This window comes from Tinamus guttatus, unplaced genomic scaffold, assembly GCF_059628265.1.
Source record: "Tinamus guttatus ecotype Peru unplaced genomic scaffold, ASM5962826v1 Tinamus_guttatus_pri_ptg000639l, whole genome shotgun sequence".
In the NCBI taxonomy this organism is placed as follows: Eukaryota; Metazoa; Chordata; class Aves; order Tinamiformes; family Tinamidae; genus Tinamus; species Tinamus guttatus.
Window position 1 is genome coordinate 4,542,511 of NW_028289173.1, and position 14,490 is coordinate 4,557,000.

Consider the following 14,490-nt stretch of genomic DNA (forward strand, 5'->3'; position numbering starts at 1 on the left):
TCTGGGCTTCCCGGTATGGGAGAGAAATGGAGCTACTGGAGCGACTCCAGCAAAGGCCACCAAGATGATGAAGGGACTGGAGCGTCTCTCCTCTGAGCAGAGGCTGGGAGCTCTGGGCTTCTTCAGCCTGCAGAGGAGACGTCCAAGGGGGAATCTTTTGGTGTGTATAAATACCTTAAGCAAAGGTATAAATAGATGGGGTGAGACTCCTTTCAGTCGTGTGCAGAGATAGGATGAGAGGGAACAGGCACAAACTGAAACACTGGAAGTTCTGTTTGAATGTAAGGAAAAACTCCTTTGCTGGAATGGTGACTGAACGCTGGAACGGGCTGCCCAGAGAGGTTGCGGAATCTCCATCCTTGCAGATATTTAAACGCCACCTGGACAAGGTGCTGGCCACATGCTCTGGGTGAGCTGGCATGAGCAATGGAAGGGTTGGAATAGATGATCTCAGAGGTCCTTTCCAACCTCAACCATCCTGTATTACTGTCTCCAGCCTTGGCCTGCCGGGGTGGTGAAGCTCCCACCAAAATGAATCTGTGCTCGGGTTATGCTTATCAGCCCTGGTCTGCATTTCACCTCTGCTTTCACTGGCAGTTGCATTGCCTTCAGTTAAACCAAAACCATGGCCACTGGAAGAAACTGGAAGAAAGCTTCATGACGGAGCTTTCTTGAGTGTGCTGGGTTTGTGGAGAAGAGAGATAAATTCACAATCCTGCCAGTGCACATGCTTCCCATTTCAAGGTAGAAGTCAAGTACTTTTTTGGTTATAATATCTTCAAAGTTAGTGTGTCTGTGACTTCACTTTTTGTTTCTTTTTTGGATGAAGGACGATGATTCATCGACAGTAAAATCTTCACTATCCCTACATATTTGATTAAACAAGTTACTTTATGACTCATTAAGCATTGGATTTTGTAGAGTGTTTCCTGGAGTCCTTACTGAATGTTTTATTTTTCAGCTGTAACCATGGAGAACTTGAGCAATGCCAACTGCAGATTTGCACTCGACCTGTTCAGAAGAGTTAGTGAGGCCAACCCAACAGGAAATGTTTTCTTCTCACCCATCAGTGTTTCTGCTGCTCTGGCCATGGTCGTTTTAGGGGCCAGAGGTAACACAGAGGCCCAGATGCTGAAGGTTAGCAAACATTTTTCTCTTTTGCTTTATTTTATTATATTAAAATAGATAACTCTGTTTTTTTGGAAGAAAGAAAAAGAAAGAATAGTAAATGTAATATTATTTTGTCATGCTCCCTGAGTCTTCTTTGACCTGTTTTTGCCAGTATCTTCTGCCTGCCCTGCTTCAGAGCTCTCTTTCTGTCTTGCCATGGCCGTTCTTCAGTTCTTGGAGAGTTAACCATGTCAATATCATCAGATATGTTTCAAATATGTGTCTTTTAATATTAATATTAGATTAATATTATTATTTAATATTAATATTAATAATACAGCTCTCCTTAGTTGACGCAATTGCCATTGTCAAGGCCTTTTAATATCTAAGACTGCAATAGGAGCTAGGGCCCCAGGTATCTTTAAGGAGCTGATCCTATTCTTATAATAGTTGTATGTTAACCAGGCATAGTTTTTTTAAAAAAAAAAAAAGTTTACTTTCAGTTTTGCTGTGAACTCGCTTCATCAGCCCTTCCACATTGCACTGCCTGGTTGAAATCTGGAGCAAATAGCATCTGTCTTTAAATGTATTATTCTTTTAATGGTCAAGGATTTCTCAGAACTGACTACAAAAGGCAAAAACGGTGTGCAGGGGAGTGTGCTACTTTCCCCTGAGGCCTGCTGCATGAAAGGAGCTCAGTCACTACTGCTTCTCATTTTGTTAAGCTGCTGTCTGTCCGTGTGAAGAAGTATGGGAGAATTATGTTTGCAATTATCATGATATATTTGTCTATGAATAATTTCACCTTTGTATTGTGGACTTTAGGAGGAACTGTCCTATACTATTACGCAATGCTGGGCTTACTGAATAGGACAGTAAAATTACTTTCTCACACCATATAACCAAACTGACAGCCCCACCCAGGATCAACATACTGAGAGCAGAAATAATACAAAAAAGCTTTGAAAAATATGCATTCCAACACAGTGAATTTCAGTAATGCATGCTTTCGTACCCTAATGCTTAGGAAAATATGTCTATTAAGGAGGCAGTGGCTGATAAACTGTCAAGGGTTGTTTACGATCATAGAGAAATTTGTTTTTGTGGTTACAGTCCTATTGCAGGGTGTTGCTGTTCTTGCTCAACTGTTCATATGTTCATCGCCTCACTTATTGTGGGCAATTAGACTAGAGCTAAACCCAGAGATAGAATGAGGACATTTCCTTTGCATTCAGTGCATGTACCACAGCAGATTTCCATATTGAGAAATATGATATAAATTTGAATGCAAATGTCCTTGCCTAGGTTTTCTCTTCTCTATTGCTGATACAGGCAAACTAACACTAAAAAACAGATTAATTGATTCTTAGGCTTACTGAAATCTCTAATAACTCCCAGCCTCTTTTTTTCTTCCCGCTCTTCAGCCTGGCTACCTGACTGTTCAGACACATCCTATAGATATAATGTACATTGTTTTAAAAACAGCATTAGCAGCAGCTGGTTGATTTCTTCTGTTTCAGATACTTCATTTGGACCAGGTCAAAGATATTCATTCAAGATTTCAGACTCTGACTGCTGATATTAATCACATGGATGCTCCCTATCTCTTACGTCTTGCCAGTCGTCTCTTTGGAGAGAAGTCGTACAGTTTTTTGCTGGTATGTTTGTGCAGAATGTAACTGCGTGGTTGAACCCTGTAGGAAATTTTGAAACTCAACCATCAGTTCCTTTCCTATCTACAGAACACACCATGTCAAAAAAAAAAATACAACTAAAACTAGAACAGATGTAAATGTAAGCATTGTTACTTTTGGCTCTCCTTTAGTTAGCTGTGCAATTCACATGTCCCTGATTTATTAAAAAGATGTATTTGCAGCCATTTGGATGTATGTAAAGTAAAAATACTTCTGTATATAGGCATATTTGTAAATGTTGCTGGGCAGCAGACTGAACTGTCACATATGTGCATATGTCTATATCTGTGTGCACCTGTGCATCTTTACCAAAGGATGTTACTCAGGAAAATGCCTTTTCTTCACATAGTTCTGCTGCTCTTGGGCCCAAGTGAATAGGCAGTTGCCTCAGTTCAGAGCAGGAAAATAACTCTCATAACATCCTACTCGTTCAATGCGGAATCCAAATCTGTTGCCAGTAGCTTTTAATGATTTTCGGTATTAGGGTGCAACTTTACCCTACCCATAGTAGGTATATTGTTGAAACCATCTTATTTATCTGGGAGGGAACCCCCAACATGTCCCTTAACGAGAAGATTGTACCTTGGCATGAAGAGCCCTCTCAGGGCAAATTGCTGCTTATACCCTTGTCAGAAGCTTCTAGGCATCTTGTGGCAGCTGGTTTCAGTGCAGTGACAGGGCAGAATGCCCATAGCGAGCACCGCGTTGCGGGTACGCGTGGCAGATGCACTAGGAGGCTTGCTCTGACACGAACGGAAAGCAGGGCCGTGGTAGGACCCCACCTCTGGGACGGTGATGGACTCTCTGACCTGGACATTATCTGCATCATAAAGAGACATTTTCTTATCTATAGGCAATGAAAGCTATTTCTTATCCTTCCAAAATCTAGGATTTCCTGGCCAATACTCGGAGATTTTATGGAGCTGATTTGGCTACAGTTGATTTTCTTCAGGCTTATGATGAAGCCCAAAAGGAAGTTAACAAGTGGGTAGAGGAGCAGACTGCAGGTAAGTTATTTTGGTTATGTCTTGGGAGTAGGAATAGTTTTTATTTCCTGCTGTTTTTAAAGCAGTTTCATTTTGCCCTGAGATACTCAATTGCTCGACTTAGACACACAACAAGAGAGTACCTAAGCAAGACATTTAAATGGCTACATAGGTTCAGTGATATTTCCATTTTTGTGCATTAAGGCCAATAAATGCAGAAGAAACACCTGAAAATAGGTTTATACCCCTGCGTTAGGGAATTGTTTCATGTAAGCTGATCAATAACATACATGCTTCTACATCCAGTGATCATAAATTTAGGTATACCCTAGCTCTCGTGTCGTTAGTTGCAGTGAGTTGTCCTCATTGGCTTCTTTCTAGATCGATAATGAGAACCGAATCTTCAGAGATTGAACGTCTGAACATGTGACAGTTCAAACTGAAAACAATATCTTTTCATCAAATTACTGTATATCCAAAGTGACAGCAGTGTGTACAACGGAAAAGTGTGATGGATTAAAAAGACTGGTCCTAGAGTATATTTTTTATCAGAGAAATAGAGTTTCCCATTTCTATTATTTCTATGGCATTAGGGATGTTTCATATGTAGTCAACATGTAAGCTTTTGTTGTGACTTTTTTCCCCTCTCCTTCTGAAGGTAAAATCCCTAATCTGCTGTCCGAAGGCTCAGTTAATAACCTGACTAGGCTTGTACTGGTGAATGCTATTTATTTCAAAGGGAACTGGGCAAAGAAATTTAAAGAAGCTAATACTGCTGACATGCCATTTTGGTTAAATAAGGTAAAATAGATCCATCTTGGTAGTGCATATCTAATGGAATTGTCAAATAATGTTGGTCCTGAAATTAAGCTTAATTTACAAATCAGATTTAAAAAGCAAATATAAATGGAAATACTTCCATGAATATTTTCAGTTCTGCCGAAAGTTTTCATATGTTTTTGTATTTTTCTGTATTCAACAAGCTCTTTATTCTTGTAGTGTTTATTGAAATGGTATCAGGAAGACTTTCCATGCATAAACTAGGAACATATGTCGAGCAGAGTTTACCTATTCATGCCCTGCTGTAGACTGTGACTATATGCAATGGCAGTTTAGCAAGTTATTAGGCATTTTAGTTGAGCCCCATTCTCTTGCTTTGTATTACATTTATGCAACAGCTTTACAAGGTATTGTATATAGTCATCTGCCTTCTGCTGAATGGAGTTGATCTTCATTGACTTTAACACACTCCCTGTTTTTTTTTTTTTTTTTTGATAGTGAAGCAAAAGACAGGAGAGTCCAATAAAGGCACAGCAGGTCAAAGATACTCTGTCCCAATTTCTGCAGTGGTTGAGCTAGAGAAGCCAAAGGAAAACCAGACATAGTCACTTAGCATTTGTATTTTGAATGCAGTTATTTAATGTTTGGAAAACCAAACAGTCATGTAGCATTTGTATATCATTTTGTCTCCAAAAAAAAAAAACAATTAACCCTGTTGTCAGAAATCTGATGAAGAAGGTTTTTAACTTATGTGATATGATGGAGAATGGAGGGTTGCAAGATTTGTTTTGATCTTGGTTATTAGTAGAATACCTAAAGATTTGATTTTTGGCTTGGGTGTTCCCTATCACTTCTCAAATTACTGTTAACTGCTCTTTTCTCTACCTTTTAACCAGCCAGAATGAACAAAAGACTGTAAAAATGATGTATCAGAAAGAGAAATTCCATTTTGGTTACATCTCTGAAATGAAGACCCGTATTTTAGAGCTGCCCTATGATGGACGAGAACTTAGTATGATCATCTTGTTACCTAATAATATCGAAGACGACTCGACTGGGCTGCAGGAGGTGACCTTTCCAACCTGATGCAGTTATTTAAAATTAAAGCCATTCAAAATGAAAGCCTCAATGAACCTTTTAAAGCTCCTTTATCCAGCAAGCATATTTTTAGATAATGCTCTGTGAATATTTTTGTAAGAAAATACATGCATGCACTGCATGAGGAAGGGAGATAGCTTTCTGATTTTGTAGCTGGCACGCGTGTGATATTTGGCTTGCAGAGCACATCTATGAGGGAGATAACTTAAAGATAGTTAACTAGAAGTCTTAATTTGCCTCCTTGTTATTTATGTTATTTTGTTATTTATGGACTATCATAAACTTTGAAAATCTTATTTTCTTAGCCTTTAAAAGACCAGGGATGCGTCAGCTTCGTGGAGATCTCTGATAATTACCTTTGTTATTGACTGTTAATTATATAGTTACACTGAGTTAGATGAAACCATTGGAATAACTTTTTGGTTGCTTGCGGTACATGTTACTCCCTTCCCTAAAGTGCAACCAGAAATAAACCTCCATGTTAGATGGAGACTGCACCAATTTCCCTAATTTTAATAGCGTTCATTTGATTTGTGAGGTACTAGAAACGATATGAGTGCAGTCATTTTTCTGTAGAGACTTTGTAGTTGAATAGTGTTCTGTAAAGCACCATAAATGTTACGGGAATTGAGATATTTCTCCGCTAGCAATAGCTGATGATCTCTCTGTTTGCAATTCTAGCTGGAAAAGCAGCTCACCTTTGAGAAGCTTCAGGAATGGACCCGTCCACAGCATCTGTACTCCACTGATGTCAATGTGCATTTGCCGAAATTCAAGCTAGAAGAAAGCTATGACCTTAAACTGCATTTATCTGCTATGGGCTTGTTGGATGTGTTTGACAGCGGCAAGGCTGACTTGTCAGGAATGTCAGAGGCACGTGACCTCTTTCTGTCTAAAATCGTCCACAAGGCTTTTGTAGAAGTGAATGAGGAAGGCACAGAAGCTGCAGCTGCCACTGCTGGCTTTGCCATGCTTTGCATGGTGATGGAAGAGGATTTCAATGCTGATCATCCTTTCATTTTCTTCATCCGACACAACCCGACACAAAGCATACTCTTCCTTGGCAGATATACTTCTCCATAAAGGAGAACTTACTATCTGCTTCCTAATTCCTCCTCCAATCAGGGAAAGCTTTGCTCCCAGACAAGTTGGGTTTTTATGTATAAATCTTATGCTCCTGTCCCTGAGCTCTTGGTAGCTTTCACTAAGACTCCGTCCTGCAGTTCCTGGTCTTATAGAGCACTTTTAATCCCTAGGAAAATATTAGCTATGGGCAAAAGAATCTTCCTTTGAACTTGGGCTAGCAATGGAAATACTTCTGTGCATGTAAGACACAGTATGTATGTCCGTACATACGGACATCAGTCCGTATGTCTCCTTGCCCAGATTTCTACATTTGTTCAGAGACATCTATTATTAGAGAAAGGATTAAGCTATTTAAGCAATATAACCCCTTCCAGTCATGAGCTAGAAAACATGTAACGTTACTGTTGTATGAGGAGGATAAAACATGAATTATATCTTTCGGGGAGGTCTTTAAAGCAGTTTTTAAATTTTATAGTCTACTAGTCTTGTAGTTGCTGAAAACATGTGGCTACTTTGGCAAAGTCTGGTCACTGTTTGCCTGTGTCCTTTCGTTGCTGGCATTTACCTGGACAACCTCAGTTCTGACTTGGGCACAATCTTTTTTTTTTTTTTTTTTTAAAGTGTGAACTGTATAATAATCTTGTCTTCAAGCTATAAATAAAGACTTTTTCATATGTCTGCAAAAAAATTATTCTTCCAGAGTACAAAAATAACATTTTACAGCTCCAAAGAAAGCCAGTAGGAGGCTGTACGAGGTTCAGAATAAGTGGGAATACAGACAAAAACCAGCCTGATCACAGAGGAACAGCTTATGGGATCTGAACAGATTTCTGCTGTGAACCATCAGCCGCCCCTGTAAATCTAACAACTCATTGGCCAGCAGTTAAAGGGAAAGGGAGAGAATAACAGCTTATATTAAATGACTTAAGTATTAGTAACATTTGACATTTGTTAAAAATATTAGATAAATAATTGAAAAATATTAAATGCTTTTACAAAGGATATTATTTTCAGAACTACTGAATGACCATATGTCTCACAAAGCACAAAGCCTGGTAATTTTCAGGATGAGACGTTTTAATTGAGAACGAAGGATGAAATTATAACTTCAATGAGCTAAAGATACAACATCCAAGATGAGAGGATGTCACCTCAGAAATTTAAATATAAAATCAGAAACCTGAATTTACTCCTAGTTATGTCACCCACCTGCAAACACAATATACAAGTATATTTTCCCTAGATAAAATATTTATATTAATCTAGAAGATGGTAACATTGAAGACAAAAATTGTCAGACTACCTGCAGTTAATTTTCCTAGCAGGGAACTGGTAGCTACACGAAAATATACTTCCGTATGCCAAACTGAACTGCAGAGAGCTTCTAGATGGGAAGAGTCCAGCATGAATTTCTTCTACTGGAAGAGGCAATTATTGAAGGTGGAATTCAGTCTCAGTCTTGTTATCTCTTAAGCAGACCTATTTTCTAACAATATAAAATTCCCAAGAATGTATCTTCACCCTGAGATGCTGAGTAAGTGGGACTTTGTACTGCAGCTTGCACATCATAGCCCTTTCATGTCATTTATTAATTAAAGAAAAAAAAAAAGAAAAAACCTCTCTGCCATTTGGATGCTATCTGGCTCATATCATTAAAGTTGCCCTTCCTGCAAAGCAAACATCACATCCTGGGTAAGGAAGGCAGTTTCTTAGTCATTCTAGAGGAAATTTATGTGGGTCAGTTGACTCACAGCACCTTTAATATTAGGATATTTTCACTACTAAATATTTCTATGTATTTATGTATGAGCTGCCATATATCAAAATGTGGTATATTAATAATATAGTCCATTCCAGTCATTAAGTGAGCTTCAAAAGATAAACCCCAGGCACTTAAACGGAGAAGAAATATATGTCGTTATTTTAGAAGTTTATTTAGTTTGTCTTGTGGTTTTGGTGCAATCTCACCAGGTTCTTAGCTTTTAATTTTGAAAGTAGCATTACCAAAGCTGAGCAGAGACTTTATGCATTATCCTAAGAGGAAATTGACTTTTTTTTTGTCTGCGGTCTATTACAGAGGAACGGGAAACGGTGCAAAGTGAAATGACAATGATGTGACTTTGAAATGACGTGTCTGCTCCCAAAGAAGTTGTTAGCAGAACACAGAGCATTCCCGGCTGTGCAGGCCACCCTCTCCACGGGGAATATGAGGAGCGGGAGAAGTTTACAGTGTAGGCAGTTGGTTGCTGAGGCAGTTGGAAATGCCTCAGGCCATCCCGTCAACTGACATACTATTACCAGAAGATACTTAAGTCTCCCTACATGGGAATTATTTTTAATTCTTCTGGTGGAAAAGACATCTTTTCTGGTAATGGCTGGACTACCGGTAGGAGAGGGAGGATCCTAGATACTTCTGGTAGGAGTGCTGCTTTTTGAGCTTCCTCATCAGCCAATCGATTGTCTATCTCCTGTTCTGAGTGTCCTGTTTGATGTCCCCTGATATGAATTATTGAGACCTTTTTGGGGAGGTTCACCACCTCCAGCAGGCGAGCAATCAGATCCTTATGCATCAATGCCTTTCCTCGGCAAGTTAATAAACCTCCTTCTTTCCACAGTTTTCCAAACATATGTGCCACCCCATATGCATATTTAGAATCTGTAAAGACATTCACTAGCTTGCCTTGATATAATTCACAGGCTCTTATTAGAGAGTACAATTCTGCGGTTTGGGCTGACCAGGTAGATGGCAGCTTTCCTCCCTCCAGCAGTTCCCTCCCCTTAATGATAGCATATCCTGTAGCTCATTTCCCTTCTATTACACTTGATCTATCAATAAACACATTGTCCCCCTCTGGCCAAGGAATATCTCTCAAACCTTCCCTAGGTCAAGTCTGGAGATCCGCCACCCTCCGTGCTTCTCCCTTGGGGCCAGTCAGGCAAGAAGCTGGGTTAAACCCTCCCCTGCTTCTTAATTTTAAATCTCGTCATCCATTCAGAAGCCCCTTCAGGTAGCAAGGCCCTGACCAGGTATGGGACCTTGACAACATGGGATCCCCCTGTGGTCAGTTTTTGGACCTCAGTTACCATTAGGGCCGTACCTGTGCAATTCTGCAGACAATAAGGCCACCCCTTAGCCACTGGATCTAACATTTTAGAAAAATAAGCTATTGGTATTCGCGTGCCTCCATGCTTTTGCACTAAAATTCCCTTGCCATGGCTCTGTTTGACATCCACATATAATTCAAATTCTTTCTCTGTGTCCCAAAGATCTAAAGCCAAAGACTTGGTCAATTTATCTTCTAATTTTCTAAAGCTCTGTTCTCCTTCTCATGTCCATACCACAACATTGGGGCTGTTTTGGGTTAAACCTCCAGCCAAAATATGCCCCAAATATATATATTATATACATATACATATATATGTATATATATATATATCTATTTTTTTTTCCCCGACAGCCTAAACCCTTTTTGGGCCAAGAAATTGAGTAACTTCACAGCAGTTTCCTTCACCACCCTCTCTTGTTCACCTGATAGGGGCAAGTCATACTGCAATAACCTGGCTCCTGGGAGTGGGATAAATTCCTTCAGTATCTTCTGCAAGGCTTGTCCAAATAGGACCGGTGCCTTGGTGTATCCTTGCAGGAGGACTGTCCATGTCAATTGCTGTTTTATCATTTTTCCTGGAACTGCTCACACTTCTGAGTTCACTTCAGCCTAGCTTTATCAGACACTTTGCACAAAGTTACAGTAGTGCTAACTTCCTTATTATCCCCCACAATATCAATTGACATTCCCAATCCAGCCAGTGGATCCATCCCAATCCAGTGAATGAGGAAGGCACAGAAGCTGCAGCTGCCACTGCTGGCCTTGTGGTGTTTTCGGAGACGATGGTGAGGGAAGAGGATTTCAATGCTGATCATCCTTTCATTTTCTTCATCTGACACAACTGGACACAAAGCATACTCTTCCTTGGCAGATATACTTCTCCATAAAAGAGAAGTATCCGCTTCCCAGTTCCTGCTCCAATCAGGGAAATCTTTGCTCCCAGACAGGTTGGGTTTTGATGCATAAAGTTAATGCTCCTGTCCCTGAGCTCTTCGTAGCTTTCACTGAGACTCTGTCCTGCAGTTCCTGGTCTTATAGAGCACTTTTAATCTCTAGCAAAATCTTGGCTGTGGGCAAAAGAATCTTCTTTTGAACTTGGGCTAGCAATGGAAATACTTCTGGGCACGTAAGACACAGTATCAGCTAAAAGACATGTAACATTGCTTTTGTGTGAGGAAGATAGAACATGAATTATATCTTTTGGGGAGGTCTTTAAAGAGAGTTTTAAAATTTGTAGTCTACTAGTCTTGTAGTTGCTGAAAACATGTGACAACTTTGGCAAAGTCTGGTCACTGTTTGCCGACGTCCTTTCTGTACAACCTCAGTTCTGACTTGGGCACAATGTTTTTTTTTTTTTTTAAGTGTGAAGTGTATAATAATCTTGTCTTTGAGCTATAAATAAAAAGACTTTTTCGTATGTCTGTTAAAAATTTATTATTTCAGAGTACAAAAATAACTGTTTACAGCTCCAGAGAAAGCCAGTGTCTCAGTAAGTGTTACATCTACTGTAGGAGGTTCAGAATAAGTGGGAATACAGGCAAAAACCAGCCTGGTCATAGAGTAACAACAGATTATGAGCAGACAGCTGTTTCATGTCATTAATTAATTAAAAAAAAAAAAAAAAGAAAAAAACCTCTCTGCCCTTGGGATCTTGGGATGCTGTCTGGATCATATCATTTAGGTTGCCCTTCCTGCAAAGCAAAAAGACTTTTTTTTTTTTGCCTGAGCTCTGTTATAGTGGAACCAGAAACGGTGCAAAGTGAAATGACAATGTGACTCTGAAATGACATGTCTGCTCCCAAAGAAGTTGTTAGCAGAACACAGAGCATTCCCGGCTGTGCAGGCCACCCTCTCCACGGGGAATATGAGGAGCGGGAGAAGTTTACAGTGTAGGAACTTGCGAATTACCAGAGGGAGGAAGGGAAAAGATAAATAACAGTCTGCTTGCAAGGAGGCCGCACAGCGCGGCGGCTTTGATGTTTTGACTTGCTGGTGTCGCAGTGCGGGCCTCCTTCCTCCCAGCGCTGGCAGCAGCACCGTGCGAATGGGCAAACGGGGCTGCCCTCTAAAGGCTGCTCTGGAGAAGGGACTGGGGCCCACCCTGACAGGGGCATGGGAAGAGATGCAAGGAATATCCAAGGAAAAGGAGGAGCAAGGGAAGGAAACTGAATACAAGTCATCCCATTTAGCACACTCCATTAACTCAGTCACAAGACAGGAAATAATTATGTGTCCACCTCATTTCACAACTTCCGCTGCAACATCTTGAACATAATTGGTCATAACAAGGGGAGTTTGATCAAGTTTTTAACAACTGAGTCAAGACCTTTAAACAGAAGATTTCTGTCGGGCCGAGGCAAGAAACTTCAGCCTTGCTTTTCAGTAGAGAATAACCTGATCATGAATTCAGTTTGAGCTTTACCAAGTACTAGCAAATTCCAGAAAAAACAGTGATATTTTTTCTTTCTTAAGAGAACACAGTTCAAATTTTGGAAACATTCAAAAGTTAAATGGGAATCCTTGGCTTTACATTGAGATCCAAGGTATTTTTTTTTCATGGAGAGAAACTTATTAAGCCTATCATGCTGGGAAGAACATGAACACACACAACCAAAATAATTTGCAATATAGATGCCATTTGGGCAAGAGAAGACAATAATCAAAAAGCCTCTTCATGGACTTGCAAGAAAGATTTAGATTATACATTGAAATCCTTCGATCTAGGTGAAGGCCAAGCAAAGTGTCTTGAAACATGAGAAACGTCAAACTGCTTCGAGAGAGTTGTAGTTGGCTTCCTGACCTGGAACCATACCCTTGTAGCTCTTTCGGTCTGTAACAGTTACACTGTACTTCACAAACGGGCATGTACAGCCATTCTCATAGAAGCTCCCAGCACCGAACACCGCAGCCATCAAGAAAAACCTTCTTGCAATTCGCGTATGCCAGGTAGCTGACCAGCATGCCAGGTGGCTGGGTTATATCACAACTACAGCATTAAAACTACAGCATTAAAAGGTGGAAATACCTCTCCAAAACAAGTTCTCTTTGCCAAAAAATAGGAAATCCTTATTTACAAAATGAATTAGGTACAGCACTACATTTTTTTGTTGTTTTTAATGAATGAAATATGAATGAAATAATACAAACGTGAAATAAGATGTAATACATTGAAAAACTGAGCTGTCTCAATATTATAAGCAAAATGTGTGGCAAGTGGTCCTTACGGAGGAGTTCAGCAACCGGATTGACCTTCTCATGCATTTATGAACTTGGCAGGCCCACCTCCACTTTTTTGTGTGGACGTGGAGTTGTCACTTGAACAGTAGAAGAGGATCAGAAGTTGTAAGGTCCATAAAGCACATGAACATCTGATATCCTCCCATTTCATAAATAAGGGACATAAGGATAGGAAACCTTGACATCTGCCAGGTAGCTAGTACAGGGACATGGGATATTTAGCAAGTAACTCCTGAGTAATTACTGAGCAAATCTGGCTGTAACTGCATGGTGCTACCGTGCAGGTGGCAATACTTGGCCAAGACAAGACACATACCCTAATCCGAATATTCCATCGCACTTGAAAAATGCCGACAGTTGTCCCTGTGGCTACTCAGCATTTCAGTACTGACATTTTTTGTTAGCTAATGATATGCTGTAGGTCTAAATCAACATGGTCTTCCGCTACCCGATGACTGGACGGCACAGTCGTATGCTGCTTTAGCAGTCACTAGCTTTTCAACACACCAGAACACTGCACACTTAGGAAGGATTAAAGGGTATCTGGGGGGAGGAATTAGCATTTCAATGAAGGAATGTTGTTGACGTTAGAGCCACTGCTATGGCCACATGTTTCGCCCATAGAAATGTTTAATCAACAACTATCTTGTTTTCAGTAGGGAGAGCAAGCCAACTTCTCCCTTGTAAGAGCAGGAAGTTAGTTCATGTCTCTCAGCGTTCCAATTCAAAGCTAATGGAATTGCGGTTGCACAACTGGAAATATTTGGAGGGTGTTTTTGCTAATAAGAATCTCCTTACTGAAAGCACTTCCCAAACTGTCATCATATGATAAAAATTTTAAGCGGCAGAAATTCAAAAGCCAAAATAATTCACCCATTTTAATGACTGTTCTATTTCCAAAATCATTTAAACTTGTTCTGGAAAGTAGAGATGACAAAACTAAAGGAACCTCAAACTTCCATAACCATACTGCTGTTTTAAGAGTTTTTAAGCAAATTCGTAGACACTGCTTTCAACAGCTTTATTGGTTTAATAAATGTTGTTGTACAAAATTAGTCTATGGAACATCATATAAACAGGTATTACATTGTAATTACATGTTGTTTACCATATTTTACTGGGGGAGATCCTTTTTTTTTTTTTTGAAAATAAATATTCTTAAAATCTGAAATAGATATCCAATTAAAAAGGGAAAAAGAAAATACTCCTTGTCTCATAGAAAGAGCCAGAAATACAAGTCATGTATATATCTTCCAGTTTATTTGAACCAGAGGGTGACATTACCACCCTGATAAAGCCTACTTCTGCATTTCTACATTGCATAGCAGTAACTATTTACAAAACAGTTGACAGCAGCAGTAGTACAATCAGGATAACACAGGGTCTCAAAAG

General features: G+C 39.8%; 1 protein-coding gene across 1 annotated transcript; it reads left to right on the plus strand.

The window, feature by feature from the left end:
• The first annotated feature begins 950 nt into the window (after nt 1–950).
• On the plus strand, nt 951–6,868 carry LOC104578836 (leukocyte elastase inhibitor). The gene is made up of 6 exons (XM_010226412.2): nt 951–1,137; nt 2,631–2,768; nt 3,694–3,811; nt 4,449–4,591; nt 5,471–5,638; nt 6,350–6,868. The coding sequence occupies exons 1-6, from the start codon at nt 970–972 to the stop codon at nt 6,749–6,751; spliced, it is 1,137 nt and encodes a 378-aa protein (XP_010224714.2). The 5' UTR covers nt 951–969; the 3' UTR covers nt 6,752–6,868.
• The last annotated feature ends 7,622 nt before the right edge of the window (nt 6,869–14,490 follow it).